Source organism: Nothobranchius furzeri, chromosome 13 (assembly GCF_043380555.1).
Source record: "Nothobranchius furzeri strain GRZ-AD chromosome 13, NfurGRZ-RIMD1, whole genome shotgun sequence".
NCBI classification, from domain to species: domain Eukaryota; kingdom Metazoa; phylum Chordata; class Actinopteri; order Cyprinodontiformes; family Nothobranchiidae; genus Nothobranchius; species Nothobranchius furzeri.
In genome coordinates, this window is record NC_091753.1 from 56,595,596 (window position 1) to 56,611,270 (window position 15,675).

The window sequence follows — 15,675 nt, forward strand, 5'->3', positions numbered from 1 at the left end:
TGTCCCTGGGTGTGACTGGTTGTTTCTGTGTCCCTGTGATGGACAGAAGGCCTGCTGTCCACGTTGTCTCACGTCTCACCTAAGCGCATGGACACCACACTCCTCAGATCCTAGTGAAGATGAAGATTTTTAGAAGATGAATGAGTGAATGGTTGAGTGAAAGAATTAATAGCTTGGTCTGAAGTTCATTGTCTTTCTAAGACTTTTCAGATCAGGGTGGAGACGTCTGGTTCTTGGTCCAAATGTCCAAACCAACAACGTGTTCCGGACGGACGACTGAAATCTGAGTTCTGCATCATTTTTGTGGGTTTTCTGCTTCATCCTCCTTCATCGTGTTTCAGGAATGAAATCCAGCTGAATCCGAGCAGCTAATGACACGTTTAGAGTGGCGGAGAGGAGCCAGGCTCACCTGCAGTGTGCCTCCCTCTGTTCTTTTAACACACCTGGTGACATCACCAGAAACTGGCCCTCTGACGGGCCGAGAGCGGGCTCAGTGGACTCTGAGAATGTGTGTTAACGTGTGCCACCACCCAAGCGTGACACTAGTCTGGACAAATGCTTCCTCCTGGCCGTTGGAGCGTGTGTTCACGGCTGCAACGTCGAGTCGTTGGGTCTGAATGAAACAGATCGGCAAGCTGAGCTTTTAGAGAAAACGTGAGATTAAGGAGGAAATTCAGGATTCAGTTTCAGAAATCAACTCTTTCTGTTAAAACTTAAAATTGAAGTTTTGATTTTCAGCCAAGCTAAGCATGGATCCAATCACGGGTCTCATGTGTGAGCTCATCTGAAAACCAAAGATTCATTTTAAAAAATTGAAAAATATTCTAAAGATTCTAATTATGTCAGTCATTTGTAAACAGGAAGTCCTTCATGTAATGAATTAGATTACGTGTTATTTAATGAGCCACGAGGCGTAGGATTCCATAGGAAATATGAAATCCGCCTTACGGATCTGTGGGGTTATTTAAACCAGAAGATTGGATCTTTTTATTGCAGGGATTAGATAACAGCTTCGTATTCACTCAGAGACAACAGAAGAGAGAGTCAAGTTCAAAAGTTAAGAATTTTATTACTAACAAATTAAACTAGACTGACTTTAACACTACATGTATGTGTAACTAAAATGGATGAGACGGTGGATGGATGACGTGTGATGTTATCAGAACCAGCAAATCCGAACAAGCGACTTCTGATGGGAACTGAAGGTGTTGTCTTCGCATTAAGCTTTGGTTAGGAGGTCCATAAACCCATGAGACACCATTTGCCGGTCTACCTACCCTGAGTGGAGGTCCCCGTCTAGATCAGGAGGTGTAAAGGTCGAGCTTGACCTTATGGAGCCGGAGCCTATAGAAGAAACCACGGCAACCGACCACCCGTCCTGGGATACGCCCGGGTCTTGGCGTCTGGTGAGACCCAAGCCTTGGTCTGGATGGTTCAGCTTTTATTCTGAAAGGAACTGTTGCCGCTGGTTGGTATAGCAACAATTTTTTCAGCTTGTCATCGTTCTTTCGGTTGAAGAGTTTAGATCAGGATCGGCCACTCCGTCACTTTCTCCGGAACGTTTTGAACTGGCGTTAGAGCTGACATGGCGTAGTTTTATACCTCGGATGTTTTGGTTTATTGTCGAATGAAAATTACCAAACACCATCAGAAGCACGCCTCCGTCAGATCTGTAAGATTCTGACTGGATCAGTGAAAGGAATGTGTCATGTCCTTTTAACGCTACGTGAAATGAGTCCTGTTGAAACACTTAAAGTCATATTACTTATTATATTCTATAGGATCATAATAACGTAATTAATATTTAGATTTCACAGGTCGGTCACATCTTATTTATTGACAAACATTTTGATGGATTAACTTATTTAAAATAGAGTTCTTTGATAAATTAAAAGAAAAGAGTTCATTCTTCATTCTTCTGTTGAGCTGAAAATAAGCAGGTTAGAAATGCATGAGACCTTGAGACTGTCTCTCATGCAGACTAGTCCTGAGCAAAGAAGGGAAAAAACAGTCATTCCGTTCCGTTACATTCACAATAAGAGTCTGAAACATAAACATGCCTCATAGCAGCTTACAAAATACTTTTTTAATAATGTCAGATAAAACCGAATCGTGGGTACAGTTCTTATCGACCGTCTTCTTTTTGTATAGAGTTAGCACAAACGGGCCTAAACAGAGGCACTCGGGGTCAACGCGACAAAAGGCCAAAACATTTAAACTAGGAAATAAAACGCAAATTTTATCTTTGAAACAAAACAACTTGCAGATAAATGTGAGCTCTTTCAACCAATCATTAAACAAAATACAACAAAATACAGCAGTCGGTGTGTTCTGAGTCAGAAGAAACGACTGATGTCTCACACACACACACACACACACACACACACACACACACACACACACACACACACACACACACACACACACACACACACACACACACACACACGGCAGAAAGGCAGCAGGCTTCTGTACAACAGCCAAACATGAAGGGGCAACAGGCGATTCAACAGCGTTGGTCACCATGGCAACAGCTGAAGGAGAACATGTGGGGAAGAAAAAGCTGGACGCACAACAAAGTTGAACAGGTTTGTGTGTCTGAATCACGTGTAATCCACCGTCTCTACTCTGTTCTTCCCATCTGGGAACATCTTATGTTCACATTCTGAATCATTCCAGGAAAAAGCGAACCAGTTTGTTTTCCCTTCACTATAAACACGGTTTACGTTAATCCTCAGTGAAATAAATACTCATGAAGAGCTGAATAATACTCTGACACACAGAATATGCCAACCCAAAAGCTCTGAGAAAAGTAGAAAAACAGTAGGAGCCATGTTGTTTTGATTTAGATGATAATTTGGTTTAAGTTTCTTCGGTGATGCTTTAAATTCAGTTTGTGGCACTGTGGCTTTTACTTTTCTCAACCACCAGTGGCGCTGTGGAGCGGATATAGGTGTAACAGTGCCTTTTATGGCCGACAGGAAGTGACACATAGTTTACTGTTTCATTCATATAGCAAATCTGCTGTAATAATTGTGATATTAGCAAAATTCTTAATAAGAATGCAAACGCCATTTTGGACTTTGCACTAATAAACGTCAACGTCTTCAACAATTAGGAGTAAATGCATCCTTAGCCTGGACAGCGAGCCGGTGCCTCTAGCCGCACCCAAGAGTGACTAAAAGTAGGACTTGAGAGTCACTCCAGAAACTAGAAAAAATGTAGGCCACATGTTGCATCTGCTGCAGCGCCTGCCTCTGATATCCACTCTGGAATCAGCTGCGGTTGTCCCAGTAGTGGTGGGAATTCCGGCTCTTTTTAGAGAGCCGGTTCTTTTGGCTCAGCTCACCAAAAAGAGCCGGCTCTTTCGACTCCCAAGTGGCTCCTCAGATTTTCTGTTGCGTAGAGTACATTTATAACCAAAATAATGCAAAACTATATGTAAAATGATTTACTAATGTAAACAAATGCAATATATCAAATATTTATCATTTATATGGAGTTGATAACTGAGCACTTTAAGAAATCTCCACTTTCCGACTGCGGGTGCTCATTTTCTCACAGTCTTCGTCGCACTCGCCTCTTTCTCGCTCGCCTTTTTCCTCCTCCTCATTCCCTCTCGTCTCCCTCCGCCCGCATTTATTGTGAAAAACGGAAGTTGTGCTTGCTCCTTTTCCTGTTGGGCCGTTGTGATTTCTGTCCATTGACTGTGGAGGTGCTCCGGCGTCCGGCAAAAATAGGATCGATTCTATTTTTGCCGGACGCCGGAACAGAGGGCGGCGCACGGCGCCGCACTGCCGGAGCACAGCCGCAGTAGTGGAATTGCTCTGATTGACTAGAACGGGACCGATTTTGCTCCGGCGTTCGTGTCGGAGCGGAGGTCAGGGGCGGCGTTAGGCCCGGCTACTTGGGCTGAAGCCCCGGATCTTTCATGATAAGCCCCGGATCTAAATCGCGGAAGTAACATGCAGTACCAAAGTCACACAGAGAGGGCGCAGCTGGCAGTAGTTTGTAAAGTCCCATTTAGTCGTCACACACACAGGTGTGTGGTGAAATTTATTCTCCGATTTTGACCCATCCCCTGAGTTGCAGACACGCCGCGCTCGGCGTTTGGTGGTTTAACCCCCCAATCCAACCCCAATCCAACGCTGAGTGTCAAGCAGGGAGGCATTGGGTCCCATTTTTCTCAAAATCTTTGGTATGACCCGACCAGGAGTCAAACCCCTGATCTCCCGATCTCAGGGCAGACACTCTACCACTAGGCTACTTAGTCAGTATACAGTTTACCTGAGACTGAAGAGAAGCCCTTCAGCAGCTGGCTTCTGCAGTCTCTGAAACGCATGAGTGAAGATGGATATAAGGACGTTTTTTTAGACCAAAAGTACAACGACAGAACCCCAGCTCTGATGAGACTGGTGTTGACTCAGGTTTGTGAGTCTTATTTGAAAATATTTGTTGTGCTGCTGGTTTGCCTAAAGTTAGCTTACTATCAGGTAAAGTTGTTGGAGAAAGAAAGGGAATATTCACTATCATCTCACACTAAACACTAACAGGAACAATACTCTGCCCTGAATATGCTGAATATGTAGCTTCAGATTAAACATTATGTGGTACAAGATATATATATATATATATGATGTTGACTAGTGCGTGTCACGTGTGTGCGCGCATGCGTGTGTGTGCGCGTGCGCGCGCGTGTGTGTGCGCGCGCGTGTGTGTTAAGCCCCGGATCTTCTTCAGTCCTAAATCCGCCCCTGGCGGAGGTAGTGGAATTTGGGGGTAAGCGTTCCAGGTCTTTACATAAACCCACTGAACTTGGACCCTCACAAGTTCTGAGAAGGTCTAGTTGTTCTGGCTCTCACCATCAAAAAGGAGTACCCCTGCCAGATGCTGGTCCAGTTCTCGGGGCACTCTGGAGGCCGTTTGGAGTTGGGGTCATGCAGGGCCACCGCTGAGGCAGGTGCTTCACACACCACACAGCGGCTGATGTGGTTTCTGATGATGCTTCCATCAAAAGGTCTGTTTGGAGCCTTTTCCATCGTGGAGAGCCAGTAGGTCTTATCGTTTCGAGACGCGTAGTGGCAGCCACTCACACCGCAGACAGAGAATGGCATGGTGTAGAACATAGGCACACAAGAACCGGCCTGACCTGGAAACATCCCAAAAAAAGACTAATGACTTCAGACGCAGTCAGACTAGCAGGTTCAGATCCAGAACCAGGTCTCCCTCCGCCCGCATGCTCTGCTGTGTGTCAGAGGCCTAGTCCACGTGTAGCCGTTTTTTTTTTTAAACGAAAAACTTGCATCCACACCACCTCGTTTAAAAAAAACTCTGTCCACACGTACCCGGATAAATACGTTGTTAAGGACATGCCAGACCTGTAGGCGGCAGTACTTCCCCCGTTCTTAACCTCGTCCTTCGTCTGTGGTCTTCCGCAAGGAGCAGTAATTCCGCTTGCAAAAACAAACAAGCAGAAAGCGCTTGGACAATTGATAAAGCGAGCGCAGCTCTGAGGGCATCCATGCTGTCGGCTAGTGTAAACACAGGTCGCACACGTGATGTCAGCGTTTTTTTGTCGTGGAAAGTGACGTTGCGGACCTTAAAACTCCGGTTTTGTCCGTCCACACGCAGACACCCAAAACGGAGAAAACGCAGATCTTCACTTTGGCCGGAGTTTTTAAAAAGATCCGTTTTCGTGTGAAAAAACTCCGTTTTCGTGTGGATGACAGGCCAAAACGTAGAAAAATATCTACGTTTTGGCAGATCCCCGGCTACGTGTGGACAGGGCCTTAGTCTGATCCTCCCTCTTCCCCGCCCCCCCTCTACTGCTCTGTGTGTGGACAGTCTGGACACGCAGTCACACATGTTGACCAATCGCCTGTAGCTTTCACCAAAGCAAGAGGGGAGGGGGCAGCTCCCAGTGACGAGCCGGCTCCCGTCGTTCACTTCAAAGAGCCGGCTCTTAGAGCCGGTTCGTTCGAGACCGACACATCACTATGTCCCAGTTGACTCCACAGAAATCAGCTGAGTGTAGCTTTCAGCTGATATAATGGCAGAAATAGAAGTTTTATCCAGGACCTACGGTTTCTTTTTATGGTGGTATGCTGTGTGTTAACAGTTGTTTTGTTGTCTGATAAGAAAATGTAAGCAGTGCAGAAATGTGTGGACTGACTGCACATCGTGTGAGAAAAACAAGATTTGTGAATGGGATGGCCCAAACTGTGTGTGTGTGTATGTGTGTGTGTGTGTGTGTGTGTGTGTGTGTGTGTGTGTGTGTGTGTGTGTGTGTGTGTAAACATGTTTCAGTGAATTTTGTCTCTAACTTGTTACTAATTGAAAAATGTTTTTTTCGAACTGTACATTTAAGGATGAACAGAAATTCCACCACTGGGAATTATTTCCGTATCTAAATCTGAACTCATCACAGATTAATCATCAGATTGTTGTTATGAAACCACTTCAGTTGAGCAGAAATGGGATTAAAGCGAAACTCAAGCGGAGTCACAAACAACCGCAACCCAAACAAAACACCTAACGGGCTATAGAAGGCTAAAAACTGTTCAACCTGAAAAGGATGAAGACACAACAGGAAGTAAAAATGTTACCATCACCACAGCAATTAGTCTGGCTCCAGTGAGCGCGCTCAGACCAGACACAGATCCACCAATCACAGCGCAGCAGCTGTTTTCAGGGGGTCACTGGTTATCAAGACCTCCGAGGCCTGCCAATTACACACACACACACACACGCACGCACGCACGCACGCACACACACACACACACACACACACACACACACACACACACACACCTTTGTGGAGTGCAGCAGCCATTCAGAGGATTCAGATCACTCTGAGAGGACACTTCTTTGATCTAGGAGCAAACAACAACATCAAGATAAACATTAACAGCAGTGTCATATTTATTTTTTTGTTTTTTTCTATGTGAGGTGAAGCATCAGGGGGAGGGACTTGCAGCTGTCAATCACCCGTGGTTGAATAGCCTCAATTTGGGTTTGTTTGCTGAAAATGAGAGGAGCTGCTGCCATCATGTGGCCACCTGCAGAATTGCACACAACCTGAATCCTAGGCTGTGTGATTGTCTCAATGTAACGTAAACAAAGAACAGCTGATCATACTCAAAGAAAACACCCGGGTCTCTGTAACTTTCCTACAGGGTTGCATTAGAACCGGCCTGAGCTCCAGCTGGCTTGGCAGGTCTGGTTCTGTCTCTGACCGTCCACAGTCATCAGACCCAAACCAGGTTCCTGCTGGGTTCCCTGTTATGTTTCTGTCTGTGAAGCTCATCGGGTCAGATGAGAAGTTCAGAAGCAGCTCCATCAGCCGCAGTCTGCTGTAACACGATGAGCATTTCCCATGACGACCTGGTGGACACGACTCAGACTCGTCCTCTCAGCTGAGAGCTCCCGGGGGGTTTCGTGCCTGTCTGGTCTCAGATCAGATCCTCGAGGGAGCCGACTGAGTAAACAGAGAAGTCCAGGAAGGCAGGAGGAGAAAGACGGATGCTGGTGGGGAGGGTCCAGAGAAATCCTTCACCCTCAGCATGCGAGTCATCTGATCTGTGAGAACATGCAGCTTCAGCAGCTGAGCCCTGCAGGACACCAGTGGGTTTCTGCTCCACCTCGGCTCCTCCTGACACGGCTGAACCAGACTGAACCAAGGTGGATGGCCCTCTCTGAAGGTCCAGCCTGGGCCCTGGTAAGAGACCTGGTGAGTCTGGTCTGCGTCACCGTGAGTAATCAGACCTGTTCCCAGTTTGTCGTGCACAGGAGGTCAGAGCGAATTTCAACCCTGTCAGGTTCAAAACCGACGTTTCAATCGTCTGAACTTTACAGACGAGGTTCAGCTGGCTGGGTTTGTTAAAACGGTCCCAGATGTTGGACCCGATGCTCATCCTGAATCTGGGTCCAAAGGAGGTATTGTTGTTTCTGTCGTCATGACAACTGTGAGCAAGGTTCTAGTCAGAATTTAAATCCATGCGTCACTGCAGGTCCAACTATTCCTCCCCCAGCGGCATGCGGGGCGAGTTTAAATGTTCCTGTTGGTTTAACCTGTCCTGGTTCTGTCCAGTCTGACAGAACCACAGGGATCGTGGTCACTGGACCACGGCACCGACTCTGAGCTCACAATGACCTCCTGACTCAACTTCATGAGTCAGACGTTCATCCAGAACCAGGAAAATGTTCTGATCTCAAATTTGTTCAGGTTCAGATTCTTGTTTTCCTCCATTTATCCAGGTCCGGGTCACAGGGACAGCAGCTCCAGCACGACGTCAAACCAACCCCAGATCCACCGGTGGGATCGCCAGGCCTTCCTTGGCCAGTGTACCAGGACTGATAAGGTCCTGAAGCCTCAGAACCAGCCCAGCCCAGACCATGAGACCTCCACCTCCGTGCTGACAGCTGGGATTAGCGGCTCAGGTCCTCTCAATCATCCGCATCAGCTGGAGTTCACAGCAACACAAACTGTATTGCAGCGTTTATGAGAAGCATGGACCGAGACCAAAACTTGGTCCAAGTCAGCGTCTCCTATTTGAGTTCCCATTTCCATGGCAACGGTGAAAGGTTTAAGATGACATCACTTGAAGGAGAGATGATTGTGTGTAATTAGTTGGTGATTATCGTCATTAACCCAGGTGTGTTTTCTCAGTGACACAGTTCTGAAGGAACAAGGGGGTGAGGGATTAGGATGGACCTGTTGCTATAGCAACTGAAACAGTAGACTGAACGCGACCAGGTGAGAGGTCAGGATGAAACAGATCCTGTGATCTAAAACCTGATTTCTAACCGCTGATGCGGATCAAACATCCAAGACAACATATAACCCTGACTCAAACACCTGTCAGGTAAATGATCTGGACACTAAATCATCGTTCGTCTGATTCGTTTTGCAGCAACAACAGAAAACGAGACAAAAATAAAAACAGTGACTGAAGGAATTCCTGATTGAGTTGATCTTTATCTAATCTGATGGAGAGGATCTGTCCACGTCGTCTCTGGTACCGACCCGCAGAGAACGGGTCAGCGAGACAAAACCAGAGTTTATTTTAAAACCAGAGGAGGTGAGATGTGACTGCTCCCTCAGGTAATGAGCTGATGATGTCACAGCAGCTGATGGTCCTGATTGGGTGAGAGGTTCCCAGCAGCAGATATAAAAAGAAGGAAAACCAGGAAACCTGGAGAGGAAAGTCCAGACAGAAGGTACTGTGTGTGTGTGTGTGTGTGTGTGTGTTTCCATATGTGTGTGTGAGTGAGAGTGTGTGTGTGTATGTATATATATATATATATATGTGCATGTGTGTGTGTGTATATATGTGTGTGTTTCCATATGTGTGTGTGTGTGTGAGTGCGTGTGTGTATATGTGTGTGTGTGTGTGTGTATTTGTGAGTGTGTGTATATATGTGTGTGTGTTTGTGTGTGTATATATGTGTGTGTGTGTGTGTGTGTGAGTGAGTGTGTGTGTGTATATATATGTGTGTGTTTCCATGTGTGTGTGTGTTTGTGTGTGTATATGTGTGTGTCAGTGTGTGTGTTTGTGAATGTGTGTGTATATATGTGTGTGTGTGAGTGGGTATGTGTGTGCGTGTGTGCATGTGTGTTTCCATGTGTGTGCGTGTGTGCATGTGTGTTTCCATGTGTGTGTGTGTTTCCATATGTATGTGTGTGTGTGCGTGTGTGTGTGTGTGTGTATGTGTGTGTGTGTGTGTGTGTGTCATTCCTGATATAGTTACTGAAATCGGCTGCAGAAAGTCAAAATTCCCATGAATGTTTTGTTTCTCAGAGCAGCTGCAGGAGTGGAGCAGAAACACAAATGTTGCGTTCAGGTGTTGTTGGGAGGTTCTGCCTCCTGGAGGAAGGAAACAGGAAAGATCTGATTTTTCAGGAGGAAGAACACTGTGCATCATCAGGAACGTGTGTGTTACAGTGACAATCTGTCTGCATGGTTGGAGGGAACAGTGTGTTTTATGTGTGACTGTATGTGTGTGTATGTGTGAGTGTGTGTAAGTGTGTATGTGTGAGTGTGTGTAAGTGACACTCCAAAGGTAAGGTGTTTATTTGCAGGAACGGAAAATGCTAAAATTAGAAGATGTTGCTGGACAATAGTTTGTGTTGTTGTTGGGGCAAAACGTCTCTCCCTCTGTGTGTGTGTGTGTGTGTGTGTGTGTGTGTGTGTGTGTGTGTGTGTGTGTGTGTGTGTGTGTGTGTGTGTGTGTGTGTGTGTGTACCCTAACCCGCACACGGAGCAGGAAAAAAACCTCAGGTTTATGTCATTTATATTTTTCCTTCGGTTGTTTGTTTGTTTGTGTGTGTTTGATGTTTTGTAACTGAAACACTTTTAAGTTATTTTTAATTTTCTCTTCTGTAGAATAATAATTGAACATTTGGGTTTTACATTTTATCGCATCAACTTCTTTACTTGTTTGTTTCTGGTGTGTTTTGTTTAAAGATGCCGTCCTCCAGCTGTGTGCTGTGGTTCTGCCTGCTGTCAGTCATCCTGCTGCAGAACGTCACCGGAGTTCAGCAGAACCCTGCTGAGGTACACACAGGTGCACGCGCCCATTCATCCATCTCCAGTAGTCAATCATCGGAGGATCAGAACTTTTTTGTCGAGTTCTGGTTCTTATTGATGTCGTTCAGAGAAGTTCATTTTGTGTTTAATGAGGTTACAGAAAAAAGAACATTCTGCACGTGAAATTCTCCAGAAATGGGAAAAAGAACAAACCCAACCACGCCTCCCACTCCACTGAGAAAAAAAGGGTCTTCTGTGGCAAAAAACCACTAAAGTAGATGGCCTGTAATTACACAGCGCCATTCACACGCTCTTCTTTCCCATAAGTACCAGAAACAGATGCTGAGGCTGACGGGCTTCATCCATCGACATACATATATGGACAATGGGTTTCCACAGGCTCCAATAAGACATTTTTGAAGATAAATGGGAGGTGGCCACCACCGCCATTTTGACCGTGTCACAGGTTCCGTCAAGCCCAGACAATTCCACAAAACGGAAGAGAGGTGGAGCTGAGGGTGGGGCTGTTAGGCTGGGATCAACTGACGACACCCGGTCAAACTAGCTACAAGCTAACCTGAAGCTAACCCAAAGCTAACACAGAGGTGAGAGCTAAGCTAACGGAGGTAGCAACCTAGCTACAACCGGAGTTAGCTGTGCACAACACCAGAGCTTCTGAGTCAGAGATACGCCGGGCTGACCGCTGGGTAAAACCGGGTGGAAAACATCGGTCTCCGAGAGCTCCACAAGCCGATAGTCGGAACCCAGCTCCACCAACATGTTATATTTCAACCCATTTTCTAAAGTGCAGCATTATGTTAAATGCACTGGGTTTTACCCTATTTTATTTAAATTTCATGGTTAAACAGTACATGTTAAAATCTAAGCTCAGCTCGGCAGTGACCTAAAATACATACCGGTAAATATAATTTTACTTACTTTACGACGGTGGCACAGGAGTTAAGCGCTCGCCCCCTAATCGGAAGGTTGCAGGTTCGAGCCCCGCTCAGTCTGTCGCTGTCGTTGTGTCCTTGGGCAAGACACTTAACCAACGTTGCCTGCTGGTGGTGGTCGGAGGGACTGGTGGCCCCAGTGCTCGGCAGCCTCGCCTCTGTCAGTGCGCCCAGCTGTGGCTACATCGTACATTTTGAGCCCTGACGAAGGCCCTGTGGGCTGAAACGCGTTGGCATTGATGTTTTCAACAATTTAAGCCATGTACTAATAAAGGCTTTTTATTTTTGCATCTCCTGAGTGCCTAAGATCTCCTTTTACCAACATTTATGTGGATCCCTTGGCTGAAGAGCACCAGTGAGAGCACCAGATAAGATTTCTCACACTCCTGCAGCACTTCCAGCATTTTTTCTATTTTACATAAATATAATTTTACTTACCGAAAAAATGAAGTGGAGACTCCTTGGACGCTCTATTAGTGCAATTAATGCCACAGCAAGTCATTTTAACCAACAATTGCACAAAAATATCCAAAAAAAGAACTCACAAACACACAACTAATGGTCTAAGTTGAGAGATTGAAAATCCCAGAACAGTCTCCAGGCCAGACCGAGGCTCTACTGAGGCCTTTCCACGGAGCTAGCTCTGTGGTCACGTGGGTGTGATGCTCATTAATTATACAGAATTTTAGGCTTTTAATACACTTAAACAGAAGAGTGAGAAAAAAAATGCACCCCCCTCAGAGTTGTCATGAGTGTAAACTAGATCATTTAAACCAAAAACATGTTTTGGTACCAGGCTGTAAACATGTTTATTTCTGCTGTGAAATTGGTATTTTTAACATGGGAGTCAATGAGGATTTGCTCGCTTCTGACACCATCCCCTAGTGGATGAGGGTGGAACTGCAATTTATTTCATTTCTGCGTTTGCTTCAATTTCTGACCTGCATTGTGGGGGTTGGCTTCATCAGACACAATAAATCTGATCATTTAGTCAACCCCTGACTTCTCCTTGTGTTCCAGCTTGTAGACCGGCCCGCTCTGAGGGCTTCAGCTGCCTTTCATCGCCATCCTGGAGGTGTGAGAACAGGTGAGGAGCTGAAGGCGAAGCTGCTGCGAATCAACCACATGATGAGGTTGGAGAACGATGTTGTGGAGCCGGGAAGGAAGAGGGGCTTCCCTGGAAGCAACATTCCGCTGGACCGTCTGTCAGTCAGTCCAATGGAAAACAGACAGGGCAGAAAGAAGCAGAGGTAGGACTCACCTGTCTCAGGTGAATCATCTGCAGCTTTAAGCCCTAAACCCTGTGTTCGTTTTACAGTAAGGTGGTGGGGTTGCCACGGAGACGAGAAATCCCTCCCCCCATCAGCAGAATTGGAATGAGTCGGGTACCAAATAGTCGGGGATAAGCCACACCTCTCCCAGGTTGCCCTCCTCTGGACAGGTGAGAAACTGCAGGTCACTTTGTCTCATTAAACCTGAAAGCAGCTCAAGTCTATCATGTTTTTTTCCTGCAGGGTCACTGAATCACAACAGTCAATGACCTGCTAAGCCACGCCCACCCATCGCTTTCCATGGACACACCCACTCGCCTTGTATGCAAGTCAATGTGATGCATTCAGGCGCAGCTCGGTAATTCAGCAGTTTCATGTTTTTAGATGGATTTTTGTTAATTAAATTTTGGTTTAAAATTCATTTTATAAACCAGTATATATATATATATATATATATATATATATATATATATATATATATATATATATATAATTAAACAGCAAATTAGAATTTAAAAATAAACATTTTTTTGGGGCTCAACGTGACTTCCAGTGAGTCTTGTCTTGTTGCTTATTAAGTTGTAAATAAATGTTCCAAACAAGATCCACTCTGAAAACTACTGGGTTGAAAAACAACCCAGCTGGGATTGTTGGACCAAGCTAGGTCGGGTCATCAGCTAGACTTGAGTCAGCATTTCAACATAAAAGTTGGTTTAACGTTTAGAACTTTGAAGGAAAGTCACCTTCTTGCTGGTAAACTGTATAAATGAGTGTCTATTAGCGCCGTAGGCCTGTGTTTTATTTTGGCATTTTAGTGCATCGTATTTAATATAAAAACATCAGCCTAATACAACCTGAGCAATAAATAAATTGATAGAAAACTGACTTCTGGCTCGGTTCTGTTGATTTGGGTTTTTATGATGCTGGAGAAGCTGGATCCTCATGGGTTATTGATTCTGGGTTGATGGGGCCCAGAACACCTCCAGTGTGAAGTTAATCACTTGCCTAGCCCTCCATTAAACCTGAAAAACATCTGAACAATTATGCAAACTTACCTTTTGGTTCAGTTTTATCCTAAACTTTTCTTATTTCTCCTGCTGAAAAAAGAAAGAAAACTGAATTTTGCATTTTTCTGGCTGCACTTGAACGCAACATCAGTTCTGACCAGAGGCTTTGGTCACCTCCACTCCCAACAGCTGAAATCTGTTGTTGTTTTGCTGGAACTGCAGCAGACTACAAGTTCCCAAAAGTTCATAAAGAAAAAAACGTTATAACTAATTCATCATCATTTAAACACATTTTCTATTAAAAACTACTGGTGTCAACATTTAGTCGTGTTATTATCTATATCGGTCAGTTTTAGGAGAACAATTAAACTGATAATAAATAACGATAAGCTGCTTTCTGCAGGTTAAACTGGTTGTTCTGTTCATCAAACTGGAACTATTGTTTGTTTAAGTCATGGCTATTCAACTCCGGACCTCGAGGGCCGGTATCCGGCATGTTCTGGATTTAACTCTGCTTCAACACACCCGATTTCAGTCAGCAGGGGATTAACAGGCGTCTGCATCGCCTGATGAGCTGCTGCACAGATGAGTCAACCAATGAATCTGTGTTGGATTATTAGAGAAACCACTAAAACGTGCTGGATACCGGTCCTTGAGGCCCGGAATGGAGTAGAACTGGTTTAAGACCGTTGCTCTGTGGAACTTAAGTGGACTTCATCAGAACCGGCTGAGTGACCCATGACCTTTAACTCTAATAAAATCCTGTTCACCGTCTGTGGGTTCTTCTCCCCATCTGTGCTTGAATAAAAACACGTAATTCATTTGTTGTGGTTGCTGTTCTGAAACCCAAAGCCACGGGTCTGACCTGCAAGGGTGATCCAGAAGCTTCTACTGGACTCGAGCAGCACAGAAACATGAAACACAGACAAAACTCATGTAGTCGGCTCAGGTGGAGAAAACACTTCATAACAAATATTATGATTTTCTTTTTGTTTCAGTGACTTAAGGCCAAACAGGACTAGTGTAGTTCCAGTTGTCGACACCAGAGGGCAGCAAGTCTCCATCTCCCATCCTGCTCTAAGTGGTTTAACGCAGTGGTTCACAACTTTCTCAGCTATAAAAATGTAATATTTTACTCACAAAAGATCATTCTGGCCCAGTGTCCTCTTGTTTTGTTTTATGTTTGACAACAGCTGCATTTGTTGCACAACTGCCGCCCTCTGGTGGCAATTTACTAACATTACATCATGTTACATGAGAGCTGGCTGGAGTTGAAGTAAAATGTGCGTGGTACATAGAAGTCGTTTCAAACTGACACAGATCCTTTCTAATATTACCATTTGTAGCGACACGAATGGCCTCATTTGTGACCCAAAGGTCACACTTCCCCAGCTGGGTCGAGCTGTACTTTTATCCATCACAGGAGACGTGCAGTCGGCTAAAACCATCTTTAATCTGACTGCCTTTCATCTGTCTGCTGTTCCATCCCAAGATGAAGGACACTTCAAGATTTAAAATAATCATTTTTAATAAACTCTTTTTACTGTTTATTACAGGGTTTATTATAATCATCATAAATAATCATCAAGGTTCATTATAAATGTATTTAATTACTGAAATGAATTATTATTCTTTGGTTAATAATAATTATTATTATGGTAATCAGTAATGTTTAACAGTGTGAAGAAGGTCCTTTGCAAATGAAAATTGTCATTTATAAATTGTTAGTAATAAATTCTTAACTTTTTAAACCTGACTTTTTTTTAAATGAAACACAGAATGGTGTATGTTTGGTTTTGAATAAGCAAAGATTCCATTAAGTCTTCTGTTTAATAAATCAACTTTTGCTATTAATTAAATTTCTTAAATCAAATATTAATCTTTGGATTAAACATAGACCAAGCAGGATGGTGTA

The 15,675-nt window shown here is 44.6% G+C and overlaps 1 protein-coding gene across 1 annotated transcript; it reads left to right on the forward strand.

Moving 5' to 3' along the window:
- The first annotated feature begins 8,168 nt into the window (after nt 1-8,168).
- On the forward strand, nt 8,169-13,242 carry ostn (osteocrin). Its single transcript, XM_070543277.1, has 7 exons — nt 8,169-8,439; nt 8,995-9,080; nt 9,154-9,219; nt 10,467-10,556; nt 12,503-12,732; nt 12,801-12,923; nt 12,997-13,242. The coding sequence occupies exons 1-6, from the start codon at nt 8,169-8,171 to the stop codon at nt 12,886-12,888; spliced, it is 831 nt and encodes a 276-aa protein (XP_070399378.1). The 3' UTR covers nt 12,889-12,923; nt 12,997-13,242.
- The last annotated feature ends 2,433 nt before the right edge of the window (nt 13,243-15,675 follow it).

Bases quoted from the DNA above. Each gene is read 5' to 3' on its own strand.
- ostn (XM_070543277.1), top strand. From the start codon at position 8,169: ATGAGTCAGACGTTCATCCAGAACCAGGAAAATGTTCTGATCTCAAAT. The intron at 8,440-8,994 runs GTCCTCTCAATC...AATCTGATGGAG, and splicing joins AGCTGGGATTAGCGGCTCAG to AGGATCTGTCCACGTCGTCT. The intron at 9,081-9,153 runs GTGAGATGTGAC...ATTGGGTGAGAG, and splicing joins TTATTTTAAAACCAGAGGAG to GTTCCCAGCAGCAGATATAA.